The 23,839-nt window shown below is 49.1% G+C and overlaps 1 protein-coding gene across 8 annotated transcripts in view; it reads right to left on the bottom strand.

Moving 5' to 3' along the window:
* The window catches only part of Arhgap22 (Rho GTPase activating protein 22), a 172,266-nt gene that overhangs the window by 54,935 nt on the left and 93,492 nt on the right, over positions 1-23,839 (bottom strand). The window contains exon 5 of one of the 8 annotated variants that reach the window (XM_036199839.1): positions 2,052-2,374. The exons of the other annotated variants lie outside the window; for them this stretch is intronic. Coding sequence (XP_036055732.1) covers positions 2,250-2,374 — 125 coding nt within the window. The 3' untranslated portion in view covers positions 2,052-2,249. Of the gene's footprint in view, positions 1-2,051; positions 2,375-23,839 lie in introns of those variants that run through there. 8 annotated transcript variants of the gene reach the window in all.

Genomic DNA, 23,839 nt, shown 5'->3' with positions numbered 1-23,839 from the left:
CAAAGACCCACTGTCCAGGCAGACAAGGGCTATTAAACTGCCGTCTTGGCAGAAGTTTGTTCTGGAGCTTTGGAGGGAGAGCAATGAGCTGGATGCTAGAGGCAGGCTGAGGGAGGGAGGGTCACAGGTTGCATTCCTGAGGTTATCTGCAAGGCTGGGGGTTCAGTTAGTCACCTCTGGGAACCTCAGGAGTCTGGTCCCTCCACAAAGCCCTGTACAGCACTAGGAGTCTGAGGAAGGAGGTTCAGTGTGTACTGAGGCACGGCCAGCACTCAGCAGACGTAGCCTCTCCCCTTCCCAGGTGAGACCATTCATCTCCTGTGGTTGAAAAGCATGCCCCAAACATGCCTGAACTGCTGAGAACCGGCAGGCATCACGGGAATTCCTCGTGACACAAGAGTCTACACACCTCGGGCTGTGGAGGTCCAGTGGGCAGGACACTGGGAGCTTGCAACGGATGGTAAGGGCAGGCTTGGCCAGCGGCAAAGTGAAGGCAGAGGCTTGGGCTAAGTCCTGCTTTGTCCTTTCAGATTTAGACAAAGTCTGAAATAGGAACCACTCTCAAGGGGATGGACAGATGACTCGGAGGTTACAAGCCCTTGTTGCTCTTGCATGGGTTCAATTCTCCTCTGCCCTCCCTGGGCACAAAGCACACATATGGTTCACATACATACATACATTCAGGAAAAACATCCGTACACATAAAACAATAAAATAGATACTTTTCTAAGTTTAATTATTTTTTTAAAAAATCACTTAAGGAGGTGCCCTGAGAGTCACCACCTCAACTCCAAAGTATTTGAGGCTGGCCGGCCAGGGGTCAGGCACCACCTATTCTGAACCTATAGAAGTTCCACATTGGAGAGGCCACTGTGACATCACTGATGATAATCAAGGCTATCAAAGTCATAAACAACCTGATGGAGCCCCTGACTAAAGGCACCGTGTCCACGCAGTCCTGGTATGACATGGAGTTGAACACCTTGCACATCATTGGTGCTGTGGTTCCTAGTGATCACCTGGATCACTGAGGGCCAGAAGCACAGCAGCCCATATATTCCCAACCAGCGGTCAGCCTGAGCAGACTGGGGACCAGCTGCACCCAACACGGCACAGGGAACCCTCCAAAGACAGACCACAGACGGGCAGAGAAGAACCTGACTGCTGGAGACGCAAAGGAGAAGCGGATGGTTTCTGTGTGACTTTCAACTCCTTCAAACTGGATATGACCAGGGACACCCCAACCCTAGTGTTCCAGGTTTCATTAGTAAAGGGCACATCAGTCAAGACTCATTCCCTTTCCTGGGCATTTTCTAGGCCCCAGCACCACAATGTGTGCAGATGCTAATTCAGATCTTAGCAGACTTGGAGAGACTTCTGGGGCTTCTGCTTACAAACAAAGCTCTCCTTTGGCTCAGAGAGTTCTGCTGTCTGCTGGCAGAGCTGGACCCAGAGCCCGGCCCCCCACTGGCTGCATGGTCCTCCAGTGTTTCCCTACCTCCTTGAGCCCAAGCCCTTGGGTTGCTTACACCATTGACACCTCCAAGTGAACCCTAAGTAAGAGGGACAAGCCCTGCCCAGAGGAGACTTGCTCACATACCTTGGTAGGAATTAGCTTCTCGAAAAGTCCCCTCCCCAAAGCACTGTCATAATCTGACCTGCTCTGAGTTCCCTAAAAATCCCCTTGACAGAGCATCGCCATTATCAACCTGACTCCTGGTTTCTCTCTTTCAGGACATTTGTTAAAAAGAATCAGAAGCACCCAGCAGTGGTGGCACACACCTTTAATCGCAGCACTCAGGAGGCAGAGGCACAAGCAGAGGCAGATGGATCTCTGAGTTCGAGAATAGCCTGGTCTACAGAGCAAGTTCCAGGACAGCCAGAGCTACACAGAGAAACCCTGTCTCAAAAAAGGAAGATTTTAAAAAAAGAGGAGGAAGAGAAAGAGCAGGAGGAGGAGGAGGAGGAGGAGGAAGAGGAAGAAGAGGAGGAGGAAGAGGAGGAGGAGGAGGAGGAGGAGGGGGGGAGGAGGAAGAGGAGGAGGAGGAGGAAGAATTCTTTCATATTACAGCTGTGATACAAATTGGAGCAAACAACACTTAGCCAAAGCTTAAAAAAAAGTTTTACATTTTTTCAGTTTTAAGATCATCCAGGGAAAAGAAATACCACGGGGAACTCTGCATGTTCCTGGAGCTCTCGAAGACCACGTGTGTGCCCTTGCACAGGACAGCCCCAGGAGGGCATCGCTGTCATATCTCTTTCTGACTCTGAGTCTCTTCCCAAGGAGAAGTGGAGACTAAGGCAGAGTCACAAACTTCTGAGAGATGCTTCTCATCTGGCAAAGGCTCAGGCGAGCGGTCAGAATACAGAGAACCTCGAAAGACACAAAAGAAAGCGAACTCACACGTGGTCCTTAATGAAGTTAACTGCTGTCTTTCACCAGAAACAAGCAAAACCTGGAAGAAGTGAAATTCTATTCCAAAATACAGAAGCTGGGAAGCAATCAGCCACAAATTCTGAATCCAGCAAAACCATTCTTGAAATATGAGGGAGAAATGAAGACCAACCCAGACAGACAAGGACTCCAAGTTCTCTGCCCAGCAGATCTGTCCTCTATGAAATACTAATTTGAGACCTTTGTGAAATAAGAAGGCATTACACGTTCACCCAACCCACATGAAGAAATAAAGAACACCTATATAACTAGATGTAAAAGACAGCCTAAATGTATATTTTTGTCTAAAACGTAACTACACAAACATTGCCAACAAAACTGTGGTAATTACAAAGACGTAATTAATACCATACTAAAGACACAAAGGACAAGCAGAGATATATAGTAACAAAGAGTTTATGCCACTGAGGACAGTATTAATCAGAACTTTAAGATAAATAACATAAAATGGTAGAAACAGTACACTGGAAAGCATCTGTTTAACAAAGAAAGAACCCAGTAATGTATAAACAGGAGAAAACCACCACCAACAAAACAAGTAAAAGATACAGAAAATAAATCGCAAAACAACTTACATACCAGACCTTATCGGGGTTGGTAGTGGTTGCTTATATATTCAGGATTGCCATGAGTTCAAGGCCAGCCTAGACTATACAGTTCCAGGTCAGCCTAGGCTACAGCAGAGAATCCTGTTCCCCCAAAACAAACAAACAAACAAACAAAAAAAAACCAAAATAACAAAGCTACCATAGTAGCAACTACATTTACTATAAACACTGTAAAGATTGACTACTTAAACAAACAAACAAACAAAAAAACAAAGATAAGTGAATAGATCTTTTCACAAAATAAAAGAACATCAGGAAAAGCATCAGATCATCTCCTATACTACACAAAGAAATGAAGAACACTTATAGAATTAGGAATATAAGTCAGCAAACGTTTACTTAGCTCAGTCACGAAGAGGAATCAATTGGACCAAACACATCTATAAAATATACCAGCAATAGCAGACTACACATTCCCCTCAAGTCAACACAGGATATACTCCGGAATACAGAATAGACTAGGTTATAAGCAAGCCTTAGACATTCTGAAGAAGTGACTAAAAATATAAAGGTATGCTGATTGATTTATCAAATTAGAAATGAATAAAAAGGAAGTTTGGGGAATAGACAATGATGTGGAACTAAACAGAATTCTGAAAAACTCAGAGAAGCCACAGGCATTTTGAAAACTTAAGAGCCGAGTGTGATGGCATATATCTGTGGTCCCAGCACCGAGGGGGAAGAGGCAGGAGGATTTTAACTTCCAGACTGGGATGTGTTGTGAGATTTTGTCTCAAACAAACAAAATCCAACAAAACAAAACAAAAACATCTGGAGGAGGAAACTGAAAATACAGCATACCAAAATGTATGGGTTGCAGTTGTGAACCTAGAGGACACAGTCCTAAATGTCTATGTGGGAAAGAAGATCTCAGTAACTTAATCCTGCACATGAAGACACTGGACAAGGACGAGCCAAACTCAGGCTGAACAAATGGTGTGAAATTACAATGGAAGTAAATGAGGTTAGGGAGACAGTAGCGGGAACTAGCACAAAGATGCTTCATTGAAAGGATGGGGTGGGGGGTTGTTGGAGAGATAGCTCAGCAGTTAAGAGCACCAGCTACTCTTCCAGAGGACCTGGGTTCAATTCCCAGCACCCACATGGCAGCTCACAACTGTCAGCAACCCCAGTTCCAGGGGACACGACACCCTCAGACAGATGTACATGCAGGCAAAACACCAATGGCACATAAAACAAAAATTAATTTAAAAAATAAAATAAAAGCTAGCCAGCCAGGTTTCACAGCCTTTAGGTAGACAAGTCAGGACTAGGAAGACAGCTCAGGTTAATGCCGCAGGAATGAAAGTGTGGCCATCACTACCGATCTTACAGAACAAAATTACCAGGCAATGATATGAACAGATCACTGTCAATAAACTAGGTGACTTAGATGAAACAAAAATTCCTTGACAGACAAACAGCCCGAGAGAAACAAAATGTAAACAAACCTTTAATCAATAATAAGTATTTCTGAAAAAAAAAAAAAAAAGCCATAGGATCACCTGGCTTTAATGATGAATTCTATCAAGCACATAAAGGAAAAATAACACCAACTGTTCACAGACTTCAAAGAAATAGAAAAGAATGTACTTCTCAATTCCTTCTACATAGTCAGTATTCCTGAGATACTGAACACAGAGGTATCTCAAGAAAACTTCCAGCCAATATCCTTTATGAATACAGACTTTAAAAAGTCTCAAACCCTCGCCACCCCCCCGCCCAAAAAACCACAAAGTGTGATGGCACACACTTTTAATCCCAGCACTAAAGGCAGAGGCAGGCAGATCTCTGGGTTTCAGCCTAATCCGATCTATAAAATGAGTTTCAGGACAGGCAAGGCTACAGAGAAACCCTGTCTCAAAAAAACAAAAACAAACAAACAGAAAAAAACTCTCAAAAAAAAAAAAAAAAGGCCATCAAAATACAATCGAAATCATCCAATGAACGGATAAACAAAATGTAGTAACATTATTTTGCTATAAAAAGGAATGAAGGAACTACATAAGAACCAAAGTTCCAAGTGGCAGGAAAGTGGTTTAGTGATCGCCTGGGGACGTCAGATGAGGGTGACAGGGTGAGGGACAGCTGTCTCAGGAACTAGGAGTGGCTGTGGATGGGCATGAAGTTTGTTCTGGGAGTACCGAAATGTTTAAATTATGGTTACGGCCAGGCAATTCTGTGACCACGCTGTAACTGTTGAGTTGTGGTGTACTTTAATGGATAGGTTCTATGGTATGAGAAAATAAAGGTGTTCAAGAGGTTAGTGACAGAGGATATGGTGAAAAAGCCCAACAAAATACATAAACTTCGGTGGATGGAGTTACGGGTTCGATGGAGATTTATTTTGTGGGACTGACTCATTTGAAAGTTCCCAAGATTCCCAGAGGTGGCTCTCCTATCCACGCAAGGATCCACAAACTACTAAGATGAGAAAGTATTTACAGACAGTTCAGGACTCTGAAGGTATCTGGGAGGCTCTTAGTCCTAAAGGTGCATCAGGCCTCTTTAAGAAGATTGACTCTTTTTCTGGGACAAGAACCTCCACCCGTGACTAACCTAAAGGCCTGCAGAGCTGACCTGACAGTGTGCTGGATAAGTAGACCTGCTTTTAGGCATGGTCAAAGGAGGGTCACTGACCCAACCAATATCTTAGCACCCCTGTTCTAGCCAGAATGCCGCCAGCTCCGTGTGAGGGCAAACGGCACCAAGCCTGTTGATGGCCATTGCTAGGAGCAGATCAAGCTGCCACGGGCCTGGGAGATCATCAGAAGTTGCTTATTTCTCTTTCTAGATGCACGCACTGAGGTTCTGAGTTGTAACCAGAAAGGGGAAGAGCTGAGAAAATCACTGGGCTTTCTGAAGCCACTTGAGATTGGTGCGCATGCCCACAATGTAGCTGGCAATGAAGGGACTGGGGAAGGGAGGGCTAGCCTGCCTAGGAAATGGAACTAAAGCTCTGCCTGAGGCCAGTTCCTGCTTTAAGAAACCCACAAGGCTGCTGCCTGGGACACTTGAATGGGAAAGAGGTGACTGACAGAGGACACTTCTCAGAAACACAGTGGGACCTGCACAAACCCTGAGCCACAGGCGGGATGCTTGTGGGGCCTTGCACTCTACACAGTCACGGGGTGCTGACCTTCTGGCCATCATTCCTGGCCTCTGCTCCACCCACATCCTGTTCCACTGCCTCTGGAGCTGAGCTGAACACAAGCTGCCCCAGCCACTGGCCTCAGATGCCCATCCCTAGAGCTCACTGTTGGCAATGTGGGCTAGACTCTTTCAAACAATCTGCCACTGGGTTTTCTTGGGTAGCCAGACTCATACACTGAGCCCTCCTAGTGGGGAGCCAAAGTGTCACCCTGCCTGTCTACAGTCTGCTTTCCAGTGTTGACAAAACACATAGGTACAGTCCCTTGACAGAGGTGACAAGAGATGACCACTGGGGGCAGCCAATCAGACCAACTCCACCCCTGAAGTCGGGGCTGGGGATTTAGCTCAGTGGTAGAGAGCTTGACTAGCAAGTGCAAGGCCCTGGGTTCGATCCTCAGCTCAAAAAATAAAAATAAAAAAGAATGAAGTGAGGGGCCCTGCAGGCCAGGGTTCAGGTCACCTGCTGGGCTCAATCACTCTCAGCCTGGCTGAAGGCATGCATAGGACCAGAGAGGTTCAGGCAATGTGGTGGGACAGGCTGGTCAGGCACTGGAGAGACATGTCACCACCAGACTAAGGAGCCAAGCCTTTTCCATATACAAAGACTGCAAGGCAGGTCTGGGGAGGGACACACATGACTGCGTTTGTGGATGAGACGGTGCTTGAGCGGCAGACTTGAACAGGCATGGGATGGCCAGCCTGGAAGCCAGTGCAGCTGACAAGGAAGGTGGTCCAGGGAACTGGATCATGGAGCACCCAGCCTTCCACTATCAGAGGGAAGAAGACAGAAGGGCAGACAGGTAGGAAAGCTCCAGCTAAGAGCTGAGCAGGGGCTGCACCTGCTGGTTGAGACAGATGCCCCAGAGCAGGCTGTGGGTCTGCATCCGCTCGGTCCTCAGGGTCCTGGAGAGACAGAACTCAGAAAGTAGGGGAAGCCACAGGGAATGGAGTGAAACAGGGTGAAAGGGACAGTCACTCAGACACAGATGAAGGGCTAGAAGGGTGCAGCCACCAGCCACAGGGAAGACAGAAGGGCCTGGGGGCCCTCAGGCGCTCAGAGCACCGGGAATATCTCACTGGTCCAGCAAGGTTGGAGGCTGCCAAGAGTGTGGGAGTCAGGCGAGGGTTAAAGGAGGCAGGGTGGGTAGGCTCTGGGTGATAGGAAGGAAGACAGAAGGATGGGTAGGTTCCACGGGGCACAAAGTGGACACATGACTGGCAGTGGTGGTGGGCTGACTATACTTTCTGATAAGGGACTTAGGCTTCCAAAGACAGAAGGAGGCGTGAGGAGAAGGGAGTGAGGGTTTCTGGAAGCAGGAAGAGCTTCTGACCAGTGGAAAGAGTGAGGAGGAGCCAAAAGCTCCAGAGGGGACAAGAGATGAAGCAGAGGCAGGGTCAGCAGCATCTGGATCTCAGGGCCCTGCCCTCTGCTCTCTTGTTGCTTCCCAGCCTAGATCCAACTTGGACTTAATGCCAGGCTCAGGGGCACCTCCTTCTTCCAGCCCTCGGTCCTGGGCAACCATGGGATACCGAAGAACTGGATAAATATGCCCCACAGCCATAGACACAGACGCATCTAGAAACACTCTTAGAACGATGTCAGACTGGTACCTTGGCCCTCTGCTTAGGCACACATGGCTTCTGCAGAACAGACCTGTTCTCATTTCTCTGGGAGTACCTGGGGCCCAGTCCTGCCTCTGGAGCAACCAGTCACACAGAGGACACCACCACTACCCTGAGCTTAGTTTGCATCAGTGTGCCACACAGCTGTGCGCTGAGTTCAGCCAGCCTGTAAACTTTAAAGTCACAAGGATGCTGCTGCTGCTGCTAAACCAGTCTTGGGCACTAGGGGAAGTTCTGAGGCTCTCTTTGCCAGATTCCATTCAGATTATTGGAATTTTTCTACTTCTTCAAACACACTTTCATACACAAACAATAAGCTAAAATGTTCTGTTGTAAAAATTTAGCTTCAGGAACATCCAGGAATGAAGTCAGCAAGATCAGCAGCTGCTTCAGCTGTTGGTCCAGTGAAATATCAGTAACTGAAGGACTTGTGTGAGTAAAAGGAATTTGTGCGTGTGCGTGTGCGCGCATGTGTGTGCGTGTGTGTGTGTGTGTGTGTGTGTGTGTGTGTGTGTGTGTGTGTTGAGACAGGTTTCACTGTGTAGTCCAGATTGGCCTTGAATCTACAATAATCCTCCTGCCTCAGCTTCCCAAGTTCTGAGATCACAGGCTTAAGCCTCATGCCTAGTTTCTTCCTTTTTGTAATCTTTTCTAAAAATCAGATACACATCCATTTTGGGCTGAGAGTCTGAATCTTCTCAGGTGACTAGCAAGCACACAAAGCCTTGGAAACCAACTTGCTGAGTTACTGCTATGGCAACTGAGCTTAACATCTAAAGCAGAGATCCTTAAAGTGTATCCAGCGGTATGTGCACCAGGAGGCTCTGTGCAAAGCAGTTTCCCTGGACACCAGCCTAGAAGCCACAGTCCACCCAACACACTGCTGCACAAATGTGCCAAAGGCCCTGAGAGGGCCCGCCAGATGACACCTTCCAAATTTTGAAAAATGGTGATGCCTCGGGTTATTTGAACATACAAATAACAATCCACTTCTTTGATTGATTGCAGAATTCATTGCAAATAATGAGCCAATCTGCCCACCCAGTCCTGGCCACATACATTCAAGTGTGTTACATGTAACAAGAGCATGTAAAAACATTTGGATATTTTTACATTAAGAGGCCAAATAACGATCTGCCTTTCTTGAGCCTTGGACTCTAGCTGCATGGGTTTCCTCCTCCTGCTGGGGACTGGCTGCTGCCCACTCTGGCATCACCGTGCTTCCCTCCTACCCTAAACTTATCCAGCCTTGCTTATTTCCATGGGCTGCAGAACCTTTATGAAGGCATTCCACACTGGGTTCCTGCTTCCAGCTGCTGCCTGTCTCCTGTTGGAGGCAAGCAGGAGAACATTGCCAGGCCAGGCTGCCCCTCATTTGGATGGGCATAGCCAAGTGTGAGGGAGCATCTTCAGCTCTAGATAAGTCTAGCAGCAGGAGATGCCCTGGGGTTCCTTCTAGAGTGCTTACTGAACACATATGTGCTAGCCCTAAGCAAGTCTTTGCAGATCTACCCTTGTCCCCAGACAGATTCACACAAGCCTTGTTTACAGAGGAGGGCTCAGAAAAGACCAAAGCGACCTACCTAGGCCCCGCCCCCACAAAAGTCCTTGCCTTTGGACTCTGACCTGCCCGCAGAAAGCAGCTACAAGCCCCTCCCCTGGAATCCCATTGTTGCCTTGGCTGAATTGGCTCTCTGCCCGGGCCCCCAAGCATGAAGCCCCACAAGCAACATTCTTTCATTTCTCTTTTAAAAATCAAAAGCTAAGAAGACAGTTGCGGTGGAACAGCCGTAACACAGTCCAGTCCAGGATGGTATCAATTTGGTTCGGGCTGCCGGTCTGGATACCTGGTCCCGTCTTAACTCCAGTAGTCAGGTCTCTTTAGTCATGCTGTGGGCCACCTCAAACCCTTCCTGGAGGAAACCTGGACTTCTGTGGAATAAGGATCACCTGAGCAAGGGTCCTTCACGCTGTTTGACAGGTCCATGATTTTTCTTTCTCTGGGTCTAGAATACGCTTTGCAGACCAACAGGACTTTTTTGCATGTCCTGAGAACGACTTAAAGCCTTACTTCCTGAGCTCGGAGGGTCACTTTAGTCACTTAGGGGCACTCCCGAAACACTCAGCTCTCAGGTCCTTGGACGATTTCAATAGGCAGGACGGATGAGTATTAGGGTAGGCAAGTTGGGGAAGTGAAGCAGAGAGCTGTACCCCGTGTCCAGAAAGGCTCCTTTTGGCGAGGCAAGGGTTAAGTCAGACGGCCACGGCCACTGCCTAGGGAGGCCGGACCTCGGGCAGCCGCCGCCGCCGCTGTCCCAAGCGTTCAGCTTTGGGCCCTCTCCAAGCCGGCTGCATTCCAGAAGCAGCTCTGCTCGCAGGTTCCGCTGCGACTTTGGAAAACTCTTGAGTCAGGCCCACTTAGTCCAAGTCTGTGACAGTGGCGGGTGAGAATGAATGGCCCAGCCCCCTTCCCGGCGGTTAAGCCGCAGAGGCGTCGCGGGCGCTGGCCTGGCTGGCGGTGTCGGGGACCCGCCGGCTACTGCCGTGCTCCTCGGTCCCCCCGGCCCCCGGCCTGACACAGCAGTGGACTTGCCGGGCCTGCCCCCCCAGCCCACCGACCACCCGGATCCCCACGCTGCGTTACTCCGCGCGTACCCCTGCCTCCCTCCGAGTGTCCCGGAGTCATGGGAGGCCCCGACTGGAGTTAAGAGTCTGGAAAGCGCGGCAAAGCTGGGCAGGTGCGGGCGCCCACAGACACCGGGGACCCCGGCAGGGGTTATGCCCGCGGCTGCAGCGCGGCGCACGTGCGCTCCCGGAGTTACCTTTGGGCGCTCGCAGGTGTCCTCTCCAGTCCTTGCAGCAGCACAGCCCCATGGCACCACCGCTTCCCCGCCGCTCGCCTCCGCTCCCCGCCCCGGCCGGCACCCCGGGAGCGGGCGTGCACTAGCAGGCAGGGCGTGGGGAGCGCACGAGACCTCGGCTCCCTCCCGGGTCCTCACGAACGCGCAGATCACGCCGCGCGCCGCTTTTATGCGCTGCCCGGGCGGCGCCCTCCCCACGGCCCGTTACTCTCCCTGGGCACAGAGCAGCGCGCACCCAGCGACCGCCAGGGGGCACTGCACCAATCAACGCACTCTCCCTCGTCTGCCTCCGAGCCCACCCAGGGCCGCGCGACCTCCGAAGCCAGAGCCGCACAAGAGGAAGAAAATGTGTCCTCCCGGACAAGGGCGGCTCCTCCTCCTCCTCCTCCAGCATCCTTTTAACAGTCACCTCAACTTTCCGCAAGACTGGCAAGGGGGCGTGGTCCAAAGCCACTTGTCTCTCTTTTTCTCAGTTCACCTGAACTTTGGGGCCGTAGCCGGGAAAAGTTTGCACAGACCCCCCTCAAATCTGGCTGAGCTATCTAGAAACCCCGTGGTTAGGTAGACCGCTTATCCCTCTGGGAGTGTTTCGCTGTCTGACAGATCACTTGGCTCAATTGCTAGCCCCCACACCACCCACTCACCTGTATAGGGAGGGAATCACGGAAACTGCTTCATTGGGTCATCATAAGGATTAAATATCAATAGAAGTGACGCATCACACAGTCAGGACATTGCTAAGTGGGTTAGCTGCTGTGGCCCATCAGCATCAAGGATTTGGGCAGAAAGGTATTTTTACCACGGGGATTGGGGGGAAGGTAATCACTAACTAGAAGGTGGCATGGGTCTCGTTTATTAAAATTAAGAGTGGTGGGCTGCTGAGATGGCTTGGCTGGTAATGGTGCTCGCCCACCAAGCCCGAAGACCTGCCTTCAATCTCAGGGATTCACATTGCAGAGAACCAATTCACAAAAGTTGCCCTCTGACATCCACATTCGGGGGCGGAGAGAGAATAAATGTAAATTTTCCCTCTCTTAAGAACACCAATACCTGCCAGGTAGCTCAAACCTTTAATCCCAGCTTTTGGGAGACAGAGGCAGGCGAATATCTGTGAGTTCCAGGCTAGCCTGGTCTACAGAGCGAGCTGCAGGACTACACAGAGAAACCCTGTCTCAAAAAACCACGGGATCCAGCAACTCCATTCCCCAGCATACGCTCCACAAGAATTCTTGTCCACGTGGCTAGGAAAACTATATAGGGACTATTCATTGCAGCCTTGCTGGCAACTGCTGAACACTGGAGCCAGCAAAATGTTTCTCAGTAAAAGAAGTTTCTAAAACATGGTGATGAAATGGAGTGTGGTAGTTAGGATGGATCTGCTGGGATGTAGGAACTTGATAGCTGTCCTGTGAAACAATCTCAGGCTCTGTACGAGGGAGGCACTTGGGAAGAAGAAAACCAGGAATGCTTCCTTTGGGGGGAGAAGGTAAAAAAGAGGGCAAAGTGGATGGATGTCAAGAGTTTTCTTACAGTGGCCTTGTTTCCTACCAGGAAGGAATATTCACGTTCTGTGAAACACTCAAGAGAGGGAAATCATATTCTCTCGTGTATTTGTTGGCACAGGTCGGGCTCCATTGCTTTCTTTTGCATGGTGCTGGGGATGGAACCCAGAGCTCAAAAGCCCATCCCCCACCCCGCCTTCCCCATCCCCCCACCCTGCCGAGAGTTCTCAGTAGTTTCCTTTCCAATCCCAGCATCTGCCCCTGCCTGGCTCGGATGCCGGGCTGTGGCCTTAGGCTAGACCGGGACCTCTCCTTTCATCTCCCAGCACAGAGGAGGTCTGGGAAGGCTGTGTGGTAGAGTAGGCTGGGAAAGCACAGCTGCCCACTGTGAGCAGAAGAGGTAAGGGGCAGGGGAGGATTACTGACTCAGGCAAGCCAGGAAAAGGTTTTCCCAAGTTCTTCACTCAAAAGGGAGATTAACAACCGCAGGCAGATCTCCTGGCCCCTCTCCCTATGACTCCCTAGAAAGTCAGGGGTGGGGCTTTGGGAGAGACAGGGTGTCCAGCAGCAGATACAGAAAGAATGTTTTCACTCAGGACATGGAGGCAAGCTTACAAAGAGAGTAACAGAAAAAAAGCCAGCCAGCCCTGACTTCTGGTTGCTGCCAAGTCACTTTAAACAGTGTTAGCACCAGGCAAGATCACTTCGTCACAGACGGCTTAATGAGGCCCTAGGAATTCCAGGCTGGAGCTCCCTGCATTCAGGGAGAGCATCCGTGCGGCGGCGGCGGGGGTGGAGGGGGGGGGGTTGTCCAATGGCCAAGTCGTACATTTGGGAAGCAAGATTTAAAAGAAAACATCGTAGTGGCCATTGTAGGTTGCTTGTTTATCCTAAGAGGAAGTGGCAAAGTCGCATCTTTCAAATGAGCCTATTACTGAGGGTCAACGTCCCCATTGAACCGTTCAAATATATTTTGGGATACTGGACTTTTCGAAGTGTTTTTAAATACTAGCTTCTAGGCAGTTGAGCAGACAAATGGAAGGCAGCAGATTCTGTCATTTCTGCCTTTGGGTTCACACCCCTAATTCCTGGGTATATATTGTGGTTTTTATAATTTTCCTGTTGTGAGTCTTCCTCAACGGGAAAGGAAAATAGCATTCACTACATACTTCCCACCATGTGCCATGCAATTCACAGATGTTATTATCTGTTAGCCACAGAACAACCCCACTAGGAACCTGCTATAACAGTCAATGTACAGAAGAAAAAAACCCCCACAAAGTTTGGGCAGGTGAGGAGACTTGCCTATAGCCAGCAAATTCAGAAAGGAGTGACTAGACAAGTGAGTGGATGGATGGATGTGTGGACAGGTTGGTGGAGGGAGATGAATGGATGGATAGGCACAGGGATGTATGGATAGGTGGGTGGGTAGATGGGTAGATTAATTGATAGATAAGCAGATGGACTTGTAGATAGGTGGATTAATGGAGAGGTGACTAGATGGAGAGATGAGTAGATAAGTGAGTAGATGGTTGAATGGACAAATAGTTAAGTAGAAGGTTGAATGGATATATGTGGATAGGTGAACGGATGGATGGATGGATGGATGGATGGATGGATGGATGGAAGGATGGATGGATGGACAGATAGATTAACAGGTGGATGAATGGCTATGTGGATGTGAATGGAAATGAATAGATAGATGTGAATTGGTCAATGGTTAGTTACAAGAGATGGATGGATGGATGGATGGATGGATGGATGGATGGATGGATGGAATTTCCCAAGTTTGGCCCAGGGTCTTAGGCTACAACTGAAGAAAAAAAAAATCACATACCGAGCATGGAATTTGGTTAAAAAAATATAGTTTCCTGAACGTAGCTCTGTGTCCCAAATTGATCATGATCCCAAACTCTCTGGAAATGAGCAAGCATTGGGACCATTCAAGTCTGTAATGTTCCAGTTCAACCCAAGCTGTTCCACTCCAGGTGGGGGTGAGGGTGGGGTGAGCCCCTGTACACACCACAGGGCACAGGCATCTCCGCTAGGACTGTGGACTCCGGGAAAAGGCAGGATGACAGGAGAGGAAGGCTGTGTCCTGTGAGCAGGAGTTGCCCTATCTGCCCAGAGCCCCGCTCGCTGCCATGTTCTTCTTTCCGGAAGAACCCTGACTGCTGCAGTGAGCATGCACAGCTGTTTCTACAGTGCTGCAGCTGCCGGGTTTTCAGTCTCCAGCCCCTGGTTCGAGACATAAATCAGGCCACGCCCTGCTTAAAGCAGAGTGGTCCTGGTGGCCAGTTCTGGGAAGCCATCCCCTGTGAGGTGTAGAATTGTGCTGAAACCATCACAATGCAAGGATCCCAGCCTAGCTTTGGACAGGCCACATGGAGAAGTGAGTCAGAACAACCCACATGCCTGAGAGTGAGGCCACCTGGATGTGTAGCCTCCAGTGATCCTGGAGAGAGCAGGAAGTGCTGTCCTGTGACGCATGCTCACACTGCAGAACAGGGAGGCCACACCTGAGACACCACCGTGCTGGCTCAATTTGTCACACAGTAGCACCTAGTGGAAACAAGGCTATAAACACCATATTCAAGACTGAGCCACTGCCTTACCCTGACCATGTGCCAGCATGAAGTCATAGGTGCTTATGTTCATGGAATTCAGAACAATGTTAGGCTTTTGTTCATCATTGTTTCTGCTTTAAAGAGCAGGGAAAGGGGACCAGAAAGGGGAAATCATTTGTACAGGATCAGATAGCTATTCAGAGGCTGGGTTCACATTGGGAGCGAGCCCGTTTGGAGTTCTGAAGGACTTTATGAGCCACACTCTGCAGGGAGAGGGGAGTGTTGAATTTGGTGCTCTGGGGCTATGGCATGCAGTCTCTGGTGAGCCTTTAGACACAGTGATTCCCTAGGAGAGCTGGAGTCAGTCTGACAGGCGGGCCACATAAACTCTTTGCTTTTGAGTCACGCCTGTGTCCTGTCAGCCTTGGTAGTTTCTAGAAGATGGGCCTGAAGGCGACCCCTCAGACAGCTTATTATAAATCACACCTCCAAGGCACTGACACCTGATAGCAAGACTATGCTGATTAGCTTTGCCTGCAGCCCTGGAATGGTGACCCTTCATCACACTGGCTGCACAGGTGAGGACACAAACAATCGGCCAGGTAAGGTGGGCTCGAGATCTGAACCCACAAGCTACCACCCCACTTCCTCTTGCCTCATGGCCAAGGCCACCCTGGCCCCACCTCCTCCCCTCCCCCTGGTATTCCATCTGCGGTAGGAGTGTGACTTCACCTCAGTGGTACACACGGTACACGTACACACTGCGTGCATATGCACACATAGTCATATATTCTGAAGCTGGCCAGGCTGGCTGGGTGCTAGGTTGAAGGTATTGACCGGAACCTATCTCCCCAGAGCACCCCTGTCAACAGCATACAATTATCATTCACCCAACCCACTGTTCAGGTTCAACCTTGTTTTCACCTAAGCATGACTCTGGGGAAGGGGGGTCACCCTTACTGTCTGAAGCAAGACTCATTCAGATTTATGCTAAAAAAAAAAAAAAAAGAAAAAGAAAAAGAAAAAAGCTGTGGGTCTATCAGGACTCTTCCTCTTCATAAGATTTAATTTGGATGTTTCCTCTTCCAGCCTTTAGAAGCTACAGGGATACTAAAAGTTTGCCCTTGGCGAGCCTGAAGACCCTTATTATCTTGCTGTGTTTTCGCTTTTTTGTTATGAATATTTTCAGTAGAAGTGGCTGCCAAGCCCTTGAAGGAACACGGTGACTATGTAGTGCACTGTTGGTCTCCCTTTAAACTAGTTATTTTTCTCTTCTGGCGAGGGCCTCAGTCACAACGACACAGATCAGAGCGTCTAGAAAAAGGGAATTGTGGGAAATACGGGACCTATGGTGCCCCCCTCCCCCTTTCTCTCTGGAAAATGGTGATGAAATGGAAATCAGCCAGCATATCAAGTGTAGCAAGACCAAGATAAAGAGGTGGGCTGTGGGCTTCTGGCACTGTGCTTCCTGCGTGAAAAGAGTGGTTGGCAGGGTCGGGATCTACAACACTATTTCTGCCGTCACAGCCAAGCCCACCGAAGGACTGAGGAACAGGAAGACCTGTGGAAACACTACCGTTTGAAATATCCCTAGACTGCAGTAAACGGGGTATTTTACGCAACAAAGAAAACAATAATTTTTAAGATTGTGTACAGTTTCCCACACCTGAAATCTCAGCACTTGGGGGTGGAGGCAGGAGAATCAGAAGTTCAAGGTCATCCTCAGCAAAACAAGTTCAAGGCCAGCCTGGGATAAGGATACAAGAGATCTTGTCCCAGAGAAACAACAGAAAATTCTATAACTAATACACAAAAACATAAACCCCAATGTATACACTATGTAAGGTTTAAATCAAACTAAACTTTTTTTTTTTTCTCACATTAAGCTAACTTTTGAGACAGGGTCTCACAATGTAGCTCAAGCTTGTCTTAAATTTTTTATGTAGCCTAGAATGGCTTCTAGTTGAAGATTCTCCTGCCTCAGCACCTCCAAACACTAGGATTCCAGTCATGCACACCCAACTCAAGTTAAACATATCCCCCAAATCTTATCGGTTCTTTATGGTAAAAATTTTCAAAATCCTAGCTTTTAAAATGAGCAAATTATGGTTATGTGTGGACATACTACTGAGCAATAACAACCCAGAAAAGTTTCTTCCCTTCCCTCTTACTTCTTCTCTCTCCCTTCCTTCTGAACCCAGAAGGGTTCACTTGCTAGGCACATGCTCTAGCACTGAGCTATATTCCAGCCCACATCACAGCATCTCATCCTAGCTGACAGTAACTTAGTACCCAAACATACTAGGTCAAAGGAGTCAGTGGGCTTTCTGTAAGGAACAGACAGCAGGTAGTACAGTCTACCAGTGTAGCATGAAGTCAGCCACGGACAAGGTATCCATGAGAGGGTATGCCCATGTTCCAATAAAACTGCACAAAGACAGGTGGCAAGCTAGGTCTGGCCTGCAGACTAGTGCTTCCCAGTGCTTTAAAAGAACTGCAGATTTGGGAAATCGTTTCCTCTTAAACCGGGAAGTACTTGGCTTGGAAAAAAAAATCCCATCTCCAAGATTGCTGGCGGCCATCCGGAGAGAAGCAGCTGTGGAAACAGTCTAGGTGGGTCGGCTCTGGAGAGAGGCAGGCATGTCGGAGTAGAGCTGACCCTGAGAACAGGCTGTGAGCTCGGCCAGCGGAGGATCATTCTTGGCACATCTGTAGTGCCCGCTCTGGGAGAAGGGACGTGGGGGCAGGGTGCTGGAGTAGCTGCGCCAGCTCGGTTCACCAGCCCCGACCAAGGGCTCTTCAGCTGCAACGGGCAGGCGCTGGTTATGGAAGGAATGTCTGCAGCTCCAAATCCCCACCGAGAAAGACAAGGGGAACCGTCGCAGAGGAATTCCTGGGCTACATTTTTTTTTCTGTTCCTGTGGCCTGAAGCCACTGCAGTTGGCCAGACTGACAAGGCAAGGACGTCACAAAGTTCGATGTCCTTTTCTAAGACTCACCCTCACCCACTTCTGCCCCCACCTCATGTTCCTGTCTTTCTCTTTCCTTCCTTCCTTCCCTACTCCCAGGACGAATGCAGTCTGGGAAAAGGCAGGCCGCTGCAGCCACCATCACTGCGCCTGCTGTGAGGGTGTTCGCTTCCAGCCCAGGATGGGTTTAGCCTCTCTGCTCCCGATATTCAGCATTTCTCTGTGGGTCTGGCTGCATCCGGCCTTTCAGTGTACTAGGTGGTGGGAGGTGGTCTGGGCAGTGGTCACATCGTGTCCTGTGTGCTTCAGTCATCAAGGGAACACAAAATGAGCACCTCCTGTCCACCAGCCAAGCCACTGTTCTGGGATTTCTGCATATGTGAACTCATTATTCTCCACAAGGACCCTATTATGATCCTGATTTACAAGTGGGGAAATCAGGCACAAAGTGGTCAAGTGCCTGAGTGTCCCCAGTCACCTTTCGTACCTGTGATCCTCAACCCAGCCTCCTGTTGACTGAGGCCACCCTAGCAGCATGTGTCCGCATTGAGAGGGAAGACTATTCTGCAGTTGGCAGGACGTGTGTACCTTTCCAGGCTCCAGCGGCCCTCCCAGGACAGACTCCAAAGATGAGATCTGTCACTGTAAATTAGTTCTGCCTAGGCTCAGGCCCACTTACCAGGGTCCCAGTATTGCAAAGTGGGGTGTCACTAGTGTGCCTTGCAGCTGACATTACAGAAAGGGTCTTGGTAACCACACGAGTCTCTGTTGTGTGCCAGCCCCGTGGTTGGTGCCTACTTATCATAGGTCACACTGATGGGGAAACACTGAGGGCAGTTTACACCATGCCATCAACAGGGCAGGGCACTGGACACATTTTCAAGGTGGCTGGTATGCACTGCTGTGCCAAGCACCCTGCCCCCCAACCTCATTGGCTTCATCCCATAAAGACTATTTCTTGCTCAGGTCGTCATCTCTTATGAGTCACTACAGGACAGGAGGAAGAGTTCTGTTCCACAGTCCCTCAGAATTCAGGCTCCTTCTGGGACCTTCCTTTTCTGGGCCTCTACCTTTGCTCAGGGAGGCCCCCCCAGGAGATTTTAGGGACCAGTGCTGTCAGTGATGATGTAGTTCAGGTGAGCCCGGGTCCAAAGGGAAGTGGGCCCCCTGATGCCCAAGCTCATGGTTGGAAACCAATTTGCCCTGACCAAAGCTGATGCCTAAACTGAAATCCAGTTATCCCTTTACCTGGAGGATGAATGGGAAAGAAGGTCCTGAGGGCCGACTAAAGAGGCCAACACATGTGCAGCCAGGAATACCCTTTGCTTTGTTAGCAGAACAGCGGCCATAGCTAAGGAGGGAGGGCAGAGTTGGGGAAGATGGCCCTCGGTGCACTCTGCTCTCTGCTGCCACCTCGTGGTGGAAGCGGAAAAAACCCGAGTCAATGTTCCAGAGCATGAGTCTTAGCCAATTTGTCTGATGCCCAGCAGGCGGCCTGGCGAAGCTGCCCCCTGCTGTGTGAGCGGAGGACAGATGCCCCTCCGGGTAAAGGCTCTGTCCCCTGGGGGTGGGGGGGTTTCTGTGGAATTAGTGATTCTCAAGTGTGTGCCCTGCTTTCTGGGAATACCTTAACGTTCTACTCACTTTGGAAGACGTTAGTGTTGGACCTGGGTGGCAGGAAGTAAGGTCTTCCCCAAGCCAGCCTTGGTCCTGATAGTGATGTGGAGACAGGCTGATTCGGACAACAGAACACCAGCTTCCTCAGAGGGACAGAGTTTCCAGAACTCTCCAGCCCGACCTCCCTGAGAGGGTGAGGCCTCTCAGTGCTCAGGGTCCCTCTCCCACACTATTTTCACTGTCCCCCACCCCCAGTTAATCAGCATCAGATGGATTCACTCAGCACTCAAGGGTTCACTTTTCACAGCCTATCCATCCCATAACCCTCCTGAGTACCAAGCCCAAGAAGCATTCTTTAGACTCCAGACTGTGGCCCTGCTGGGAGGCATGAGATCAGTTCTCCAGAATTTAAAAAAAAAAAAAAGAAATTGGGAGTGAAGTTTGCTCGGTGGTAGAGTTCTTGCCTAGCATATGCTAGGCCTTCAGTTTAATTTCATATGGACATACACACATGGACACACACACACACACACACACACACAGTTTGGAGGACGTTGAACCTAAGCAACAGAACTGTTTTGCCAGCCCCTTGACAATGTATCCCATGTCTTGGGGTACAGGTAACGTTTATTTCTTATCAAAACACCATACAAATACTGTGTTGGTGTGTTTCATTGCTTCCAGAAGAAAATTCTATGTAAATCAGTTCTTAGATTTTTTTCTCCTCCTCCACAACTCTCCTAGCTTATCACCCCTTTTTCTGCCTGTAAAAGAAGTCCCCCAATCATCGTCAATCACTCAAAAATAAAAAAGTAACCCACCAGTCACAAAAGGCCCTCTATACAGGAATCCGAGGACACTGGCTGTTGACTGGTCTTTCATTTGCATATCCAAGAGGACCACTTAAGAGGCCCTTCACAGGACAAAGATCAGCTTCTCTGGGCTCAAGGAAGAAAGGTCCCCCCTGCTCTCCACATTCCTGCAGTGCAGACCCTCTCTGCTTCATGGATAGATACATCTGGGGGTCTGCTCCTTGCTTCTCCCACATTCTTCCTGCTATAATTACTGTGGAGAATGACTCTGCACCAGACACGGGAACTCTCAAACCAGAGGCCCTGCTGGTGCTCCTGACTGTTCCCTGTTTGCAGATGCTGGGGGGTGGGGGATGGGGGTGGGGGCCCACACAGGACACGGGGAAGACACCACGACAACCCCATCTCCTTGTCCACTGGCTGACTGCAGATCTGCCTCCTCTGACCCCACAAGCTCTAGTTTGGCCACAGGAACTTTGTGAAAGGCCCGTTTTCCCAGCATGCTCTATCCTTCCTCCACAGGGGCCATGAGGGGCTGTCATTTGAACGTGTTGTCCAAAGTTTCATCTGCTGGAAATGGAGCCCCCAACTTTATGTGTGTGTGTCTGGAGGCAGAGCTTGGGGAGATCGTTAGGACTAGATGGAGCTGTGAGAGTGGGACCACAGGATGGTACTTTTTAAGAAAAAGAAGGCGGCCCAGGAAGATGGCTTGCTCAATCAAGTACTTACTGTGCAAGGCTAGGACCTGAGTTTGATCCTCAGAACCCACATAAAAGCTAGGCACAGTTGTAACACCAGTACTAGGGAGGCTGAGATGAGGATTTGGGGCTTGCTGGCCAGCCAATCTATCAGAGATTCTGGTACAGTGTCAAAAAATATGGTGGCGAGCAAATAAGGAAGACATCTAATGCCAACCACCACACATGCCACACACATGCATACATGTACTCCAACATAGGCTAGAAATGGCATACTTCCTCTGTCTCACCATGAGATACCTCATCAGAGGATAGAAAATAAATCCAACCAAAATTCAAGGGCCTTCTTCTTCAGGGAAATCTTTAGGAGTCCAGTGGTGTGGGGCATGCAGAGATATTCCTTCTAAGGTGAAGAATCAGTTATTGAACCTGGCCCCTCCCACCAATGCTGTGGATATCGCTCTGTATGCTGTGAATATGTTGCTCTGATTGGTTAATAAATAAAGTGCTGATTGGCCAGTAGCCAGACAGGAAGTATAGGTGGGACAGGCAGAGAAGAGAATGCTGGGAAGAGGAAGGCTGAGTCAGGAGTCACCAGCCAGACACAGAGGAAGCAAGATGTGAAGGCAGAACTGAGAAAAGGTACCAAGCCATGTGGCTAAATGTAAATAAGAACTATGGGCTAATTTAAGTGTAAGAGTTAGTCAATTGTTAGCCTTTACTAATGGCTGAGCAGTTTTAATTAATATAAGCCTTTATGTGTTAACTTGGGTCCAAGCAGCCACAGGGCTGCAGGAGCTGGGCGGGACCAGGAAAACTTCAGCTACACACCACCAAGAAAGAAGCACAATGTTTACTGGGCTAATTTGGATTCTAGAGATGGCGCTTTCCTCACTTGGATATATTACTCTGGCTTTGTGTGGAGCCTGGGACAGGAGAAGGTCTTTCAACAGGTCCAGACTGCTGTGCAGGCTGTTCTACCACTTGGACCACATGATCCAGCAGGCTGTGTTTTACTTGAGGTGCCAGTGGCAGATAGGGATGCTGTGTGGAGCCTTTGGCAGGCCATGGAGGTGAGCCACAGAAGAGACCTTCGGGATTTTGGAGCAAGGCTCCACCACCATCTGCAGACAACTAGTCTCCCTTGGAGAGACACTCTTGGCTTGCTATTTGACTTTTGTGGAAACTGAATGATTGACAATAGGTCACCAATATATCATGTGATCTGAGATGACCATCGTGAGCTTGGTTTTATCTGACTCACCAAATCCTAAAGTAGAACGTGCATAGCAGCAATCCTTTATTAAATGGAAGGGGTATATATATTTATATACATCTTTGTTTTGTGCTGACATAGACCACACTTCCTTCATATACCACCCTCCAGGTTTGGCACACTGTCACCGCTGAGGAGTTTGTCCACACGTCTTGTTATCTCAAGGTTGTGGTGTCCATCACGAGCCAGGGTATCTGTTTGCCTTCTGCTGAATAGTACCCTGGAGGGGGTCTCACCTGGGCTGGAGCCTGACTCTCTGCTGGTCATGGGACTTTGAAATAGTGACCACTTTGTGCCTCAGTTTCCACATCTACAGAGCACAAGTGTGCCGTCTACTCACTGCGGTGCCAGGGTACATAGGAACTGTGCATGCTTGTGAGGTCCTGTGTGGCCGTGTAACACAGCATGTGATGTTCAGATCCGGGAAACTGTAGACCATCATTTCAGATAACTGTCACTTCTTTGGGTTGGGGAAACTCAAAACCTGTCCACTAGCTATTTTGTAAATTTTAACTAATCATTGTCAACCATAGTTCCCCTCCCGTGCTATGAACATCAGAAACTATTCCTTCTATTGAATTGCACTTTATCCTCTAACTCCCTTCTCCGGCCCCTCCCAGCCTCTGCTAACCAGTGTTTTATTGGCCTTTTCTTTGAGATCATCTCTTTAGCTCCCACAAGTGAGGAGACTTTGTCTCACTTCAAATGAAGGTCTCCAGTCTTACCCCTGTTGCCATGATGACAGGATTTCATTCTTTCACTGAAGGTGCTTTCTGGGAACTCACTGCTGTTTAATCATCTGATAGAGACCATGGCCTCCATGTGCAAGGATGTGTGAGAGAAAAGTTATGTTTTAAGTTTTAATTATTGTGCCTGAGAGATGCATGTAACAAAACTGCCTCTAACCTGTAAGCCCCTTGCCTGAGGACAGATACTTCTGGATATGCTGGAGGCTTTTATTTATGTAAGATAACAAGCCACTCCCCTAAACAAATTTGTTTGACCCAACTGCCCCAGATGTGTTTGATTGGATGTAAATGGGAGGCACACAGTCAGGAAGTACTTCAAGATATATACTTGCCCCTGATTGAACCTGTTGGGAAATACAGTGGCCTTATGGGTTTGCCTTTTTAAGCTTCTGCAAAATGTGACGAGTTGCCTTTTTCTGGGAACCCCGGAATGGACCTGGCCAGAGTCCATCATCCTTGCCAGTATTTAATTAAAACTTGCTTCAAATTTGGCTCAAAAATTGTGGAACTGGTCTTTTTCTCATGGTTCTCAGTTTTAACAGATGAGGGTGGCACCCTTGTGGAGGCCCACCAAGGTTACCTAGTGATATCTGGGCAACCCAGCGGGGCTGCATTAGAGAATTGCTTGACCTCATGTGTGGTTACCACATGTGTGGAAGGGTCTGCACTTGGGTGTGCAGAGGGAGATCTTTTGCTTCTCCCCTTGGCAGTCCTATAAAAAGCCTTTTAGAAGCGACAGAAAGGGCTGGTGGATAATGATCCAGGCCCTCCCGAGCTATCCTGTGTTTCTGTTTCTCTCCCTCTATCTTTCTAACATCTCTTATGCCTCACTCCTCAAGAGTACCCCGGGGAAAATGTGGGAGCTGAGCTCCCACACACCCTCCCCTGTAAAAGCAGGCTCTAGCAAAGGTCTTCCACGCACTCCAGTGGGAGTTGGTGGGAGCTGAGA

Source organism: Onychomys torridus, chromosome 9 (assembly GCF_903995425.1).
Source record: "Onychomys torridus chromosome 9, mOncTor1.1, whole genome shotgun sequence".
In the NCBI taxonomy this organism is placed as follows: domain Eukaryota; kingdom Metazoa; phylum Chordata; class Mammalia; order Rodentia; family Cricetidae; genus Onychomys; species Onychomys torridus.
Note: the sequence above shows the minus strand (reverse complement) of the source record. Positions and strands in the feature narration are given on the sequence as shown.